The 5665-nt window shown below is 51.2% G+C and overlaps 1 protein-coding gene across 1 annotated transcript; it reads right to left on the reverse strand.

Annotated features, from left to right (window-relative positions):
- On the reverse strand, window positions 1-950 carry LOC117056911 (rho guanine nucleotide exchange factor 11-like). The gene is made up of 2 exons (XM_033167605.1): window positions 797-950; window positions 1-674 (listed from the first exon to the last, which is right to left on the reverse strand). Exons 1-2 carry the CDS (start codon window positions 948-950, stop codon window positions 106-108), a joined length of 723 nt encoding a protein of 240 aa, XP_033023496.1. The 3' UTR covers window positions 1-105.
- Between the last annotated feature and the right edge of the window lie 4715 nt (window positions 951-5665).

The raw sequence follows: 5665 nt of genomic DNA on the forward strand, positions 1-5665 counted from the left end.
TGTTTTGACAGCTAAGGCTCTACTTTGTTTTAGGGATTGTGTTCTAAAACTGCTTCGTTCTCTTAATCTTTTCGAAAGCTGCCTGACGACCTTTGCTTGGTCTGTCTAGCTCAGCCCTGTCTCCTCTCGCTGGCAGCAGTGGCTCTCCAGGGCTTTTAGACTCCAGAGTCTTTCTGCCATGAAGCCACAAGCCCTCCCCTCTTTGATTCCTGCCTTAATAGAAAAGGGGAGTCTAAATGACAGAGGAAGAGCCCTGACCCCTCCGCTCTGAGAGGCCTGTGCCACGTGGGTGTGTCTTGGCAGGAGAGGTTGTTTCTTCCACTTACCCACAGTCTTCTTGCTGCTGACGCGCAGCTGCAGACGCCCCTCCTGGATCAAGTCGTGTCCTGTGAGGTCAAGGTTCTGCACAGAGGGGCAGAAAAAGGCAGCATTTAACAGAGGGGAAGAGCAGGACAAGGCCAGGGATTGGAGGGGAGGGCGAAGAGGAGGCCCTACCTGGAACTCCCTGGCCAGTGGGTGGCTGCTCTTGCGTAGAGCTCGGGCGTCCAGGCGCTGCTGGTAAGCTTGCAGCTGGCGGTGTTGTTCTGCCTGCCGCAGCTCCTCCTGGACGCCCTCCAGGATCCCCTTGACCTCATCACGGGCCAGGCAAAGGCACTGGTGCTCATAGGTGGACTCTGAAGGTGCAGAGAGAAGAGGTGAGGGGCTGGGGACACACAGAGATGGAGAGATGTAGCTCTCCTGGGACACCCTCCCCACCGCACCCAACACACAAAGATATGGAGAAAGAGAGACATACCATTGGTGTGCTGAATGATCTTATTCAGCAGCAGAGGGTAACTGGCCAGGCGCTGCAGCTCGCAACCCAGGAAATCGGTCAGCCGGCGGTGGTGGCATTCCGGGCTGCTCTCAATTTCCTGGGAAAGGCAGAGAAGGAAGCAGACAGACAACATGTTTCTGGGCACCAGAAAGAGCCACCTCCAGGGTCACAAGCAGCAAAACCAGTGGGGTGAGCCTTGCGGTTCAGCTCCTGCTTGCTATGGGGCTTCTCCTTTGGGGCAGCTGGGCGGCCGCTGTGAGACAGGAGGTTGCCCCTCATTCCAAGGACACCAAACCCAGGGAAAGCCCCCGGAACCCCTGCAATCTCGCACCACCTGGAGATTGGGGTGGCACGGAACTAGAGTTTACCCCCTAACCTACACCCTCTGGCTGGTTCTCCTGCACTTTTGCATTTGCCCAGGGAGTGGGCAGCAGGGAGAAGAGGATAGGCCTCCTGCCCCTCCCCTCGCATGGGAAAAGAGCCCCCGCCCCTGGGACAGTGCCCAGCCAGCCAGCAGTTGAGAAGGCCCCTTCCGTGAGCTCAGCCTCCTTTTCTCACGCTGCTTACCTGGATGACACGCCGGAACCGAGCATCCCTCTGCTGCTTTGCGGTGAGGATCTCCAGGGCCCTGGCCTGCTGCAGGCTGCTTTTGAGGATGGCCTGCCGGAGCTCCTCACTTGCAGCCACACCAAACTGGGGGGAAGGAAGGAAGGGGGCAGGGGAGAGGAAACACACCTGGTGAGCACCAGGAAATCAAGGGCCCCCGTCCACTGGAAACCCACAGGCAGCCCCCTCCCAGTTGCCGCCAGCCTCTCCGCCCTGCTCTGGGATCCTTACCTGGGAAAGCAGGAGGTCCCCGATCTCCCCAATGAGGGGCCCTTTCTCCTGCAGATCCCTCATTTTCCCCGACAGAGAACCTGGGAGGGGAGGGAAGAGACACGGGAGGGGAGGTTGAGCAAGGGGTACAGAGACGGCCTGCTCTTTTTTTAATACCACTTTCTCAGTGGTGGAGAGACAAGGCGTCTCATTTGTTTATGTCATTTATACCCCACCTTACCCTCCAAGGAGCTTAAGAGGGTGTCCATGGATTCCCTCCTCATTTAATCCTCACAACAACCCTGTGAGGTAGGCTAGGCTTAGAGGCAGCAACTGGCTGCCACCTCCATCCTCCCCTGTCCAAGGCAGTGGATGCCTCTGAACAATCCCCGTTCCGGGGGGGGGGGCACTGCGCTTGCGCTCCTGCCCTGCTGCTTGTCGGGCCCCCTAAAAATAGGCTGCAGGTCTGGCTGGGCCCCTTGGGCCTGATCCTGCTGCAGAGCTCTTTGGATGCTGTGCTTTTATTTTTGTCCCTTCTCCCTCTGCTCCTGACCCACCCAGGAAGGATGCCTGGGACAGCCACAGAATGGAGGGGAAGCAGACTTACGATGGATCTTGAGGAGTTCTCGTAGGTCGGGGAAAATGAGGGCCAGCTCCTCCTGCGACAGGAGTTTGTCCTTATATATCTGCTGGTAGAATAGGACGACAAGAATGTGCAGGGAGCTCAAGTGGGAGGCCTCCGTCATAAACAGCTCTGTGAAAAGAGGGCAGAAGGGGAAGAACGTCAGGTAGAGGCTGAATCCCAGGAAAAGAGGCAGCTAAAACGGGCTGTTCTTTAAAAAAAAAAAAGACTTGGGCTCTGCCTTACAAGGAGAGATGGATCCTGCTCTCCTCCTGAACTGGGAGAAAATCCCAAAGAGGGGCCACTGGTGGGGCGCCTTGTGCAGTCAGACCGTTATTTCTCCTGGCCCAAAGTGACCTCCACGCTGACTGGCAGGGGGCTCTCCAGCGCCTCAGGCAGGCGTCTCTTCTTCCCAGGCCTTCCTGGAGATGCCACTGCACTTGAGGCTCATGCAGGCAAGGTAAGCTATGGCCATTTGCCAGCCTGGGCACCAGGAAGCACCCCATGGCCCTGGCGGTTTTAGGGCGGCGTGACTGGTGTGGCTGCATTGGGTGCCACACTGCAGGGGGTGCCAAAACAATGCTTTGGAACAGAGGTGGCAGTGGGCCTTGTTGGGGGGGGGGAATTGCACAGGGTGGCACTGGAATTTAAGAGCCCAAAGTCCACCACCGCCATTCTGGGTCTTGTTTGGAGAAAAATGATCTCCTGGCCATTTTCCAGCACTCAAAAGTTCCAGCCTAGCTACCCTTGGGAGGGAGAAGGACCCACTTCCCAGCAGATCTCCCAGGCACTCCCTCCCTCCCCATGCTTTATGAAAGTGAAGGTCCCCCTGGACTCCCTTGCCCAATATTTCTGAGGGAAACCTGAGGTAAGAGCCACAGAAAGACCCTCCTTACCATGGATGGCTTCCTGCCGGAGGACCTCCCGTGCTGGAAGAGAGCTGGCGATGTTCCGGCCAGCAGTCTCCTTCCATTTGCTCCCATCATATTGGAAGACCTCTTCCAGCTCAGAGGGGAGGGAGGGGTCCGCCTTCGCTCTCCCCTCTGAGACTCTGGCTGTTCTGTGGAAGAAGGGAGAAGCAAAGATCTGTTAGACTGTAATGTTAAAGTGATGACTAAAATGCATAAGATGTTATCGGAATGGGAAACAAAGGATGAACAAGTGAAATCTTCAACAATACGTTGGGCAATAGATATTGGTCATAACATAGAAATGGAAGCATGAGAACGACTGTGGAATACGGATATAAAATTTATAACTTGATATAAGAGAAAATTATATGAAAAATGTTATATAGATGGTATTTAACACCTAGTAGACTGGCAAAAACGTATGAATCAAAAGCAATTAAGTGCTGGAAGTGTAAAGAGAAAGAAGGTTCGTTTTTTTCACATGTGGTGGTCTTGTAATAAGGTCAAAGCTTATTGGGAAATGATATATAATGAATTGAAAAGATATTTAAGATAACATTTGTAAGAAAACCAGAAGCTTTTCTCTTGGGAATTATAGGATCAGAACTACCTAAACAGTATAGAAATGTATTTATATATGCAGCTACAGCTGCAAGAATGTTATTTGCCAAAAAATGGAAAGAAGTAGATGTCCCAACAAAAGAAGAATGGATAGTAAAACTAATGGATTATACAGAAATGGCAAAGCTTACTGGAAGAATAAGAAACTAAAGAATAGGAAGAATAAGACACTAAATTTTTTATAATGGACTGGAAATGGTTTATTTACAAATAAACTGTAAACAGATCAAGACATTGGCAGGATTATTGCAAAAATCTACAGTTTCAAAAATATATGTGAGGTTAGATGATTAAAAGAATGAGTTAAGATAATTTGGAGTATGCAGAAAATGTGAAAATAAATATAAGGAACCACAGAAAGAGGGGGAAGGAAGTTGAGGTTTGAAATGTTAGAATTATAGTTGAACTATTGCTGTAATATAAATGAAAATTATATTATAAATAAAATTATAAAAAACCTCACCTAACTCTGTGCAAAGTCACCACAACTTTTTAAACAGACAAAAGGCACTGCCAGTTACTCCTCATTTTGCCAAGAGTGCAGAGCTGATCCCCAGGACTGCTCTCCTGCAGATGACTAACAAGGTCCTCTGCTCCACTTTCCACACTGGACAGTGAGTGGCTGATTCTGCCTACTCCTAATCAGAGCCAGGATAAACCCCTGGCCAGTCACCCAGTGTTACGATGCTAAATTACTCTGATGTTTTCTCCATCAAGCCTCCCCAAACCTGGTTCCCTCCAGATGTTCCTACAGGACTCCACTGTTGCAATTTGGATAGTAACAAAAAAGGAAACTCAGAAAATTTCAAAAAACTCCCTGGGAAAATTGCTGGCTCACGTCACACACAGCATGGGAGTTGGAAAGGTCAAATAACCAAGGAGCGGCTTTAAAAACTAGGCATGTGGCGGAAGCACAAATCTTCAGGATGCCTCCCCAGCGGCATAGCTACCTGCTCAGGTGCCTGGTTGGGGGGCGTGTCCTGCAGCCGGGGGGGGGGGGAGCCACCCATGGGGAGGTAGTAGGCAGACGCAAGTCCCATGCTGCTGTTTCAGGCAGTGCCTAAACCACGACGTCACTGCTAAAAAGTTTCGTGAGCCCTTTTAAAAAAATAAAAAAATAAATATCACTTTGTCACCACCCCGCATCCCCTTCCTCTGCCACTGTGCCTCCCCTTTCCCACGACTTTACCTTCTACGCCACCAGCGGCACATAATGCTAAAGATCTCCAGAATCAAAAAGGCCCAGAAAGTCAGTCAAACAGCCTTCCAGACAACAAAAGAAGGATCGCTGCTTTATGGGCTGCTAACTGATCCAACTGGCTTTCAACTGACCCAGGGATCCTTTCAAAGAACTCATCTGGCTTCCTAGGAAACAAAACATTCCGCAGGATTCCACAGCTGGTTGTGAGGTCAGAGCCTGGCCAAGGACTGGAGCCAATGGGCTCTGGGCTCCAGGAACGCTCTCTCTGCCAGGCCCATGTCACCACTGGGCAACTTCAGGAAGCTGCCATGCGTCTGGCCCAGCCCTGCATTTACCCCCAAGCAGAAGGCTCAGGCAGCTGCATCTAGGCTCTCCTTAAGAGTTTCCCCAAATCCTCCCAGCTTTGCATCCCTCTGGATAATTGAGAAAATAAGGCAGGCCATGACTGTGGTCCAGTTTCTGGCACCTCCTTAAAACTCACCTGTTTGCCCAGGTGTTGGCTGGCTAGTGGTCCATCATTTGGTCACGGTGTATTATAGGTTCCAGCGGGTTGAATCTTTTAAACATTTTTTTGTGGGGCGCTTCATTGTATTATGGAGCCACCTTCTCTCTCTGCCTGGGTGCTCACCCACATTCGCCACCTCTAGGCATCTTTTTAAAACATGCTTGTGCACCTA

The sequence above is a fragment of the Lacerta agilis genome, chromosome 13, assembly GCF_009819535.1.
Source record: "Lacerta agilis isolate rLacAgi1 chromosome 13, rLacAgi1.pri, whole genome shotgun sequence".
Taxonomy (NCBI): domain Eukaryota; kingdom Metazoa; phylum Chordata; class Lepidosauria; order Squamata; family Lacertidae; genus Lacerta; species Lacerta agilis.

Excerpts from the sequence above, each read along its gene's own strand:
- LOC117056911 (XM_033167605.1), bottom strand. The coding sequence starts at position 950 with ATGTTGTCTGTCTGCTTCCTTCTCTGCCTTTCCCAGGAAATTGAGAGC. Across the intron at positions 675-796 it reads GATCATTCAGCACACCAATG|AGTCCACCTATGAGCACCAG; the intron begins GTATGTCTCTCT and ends CTGCACCTTCAG.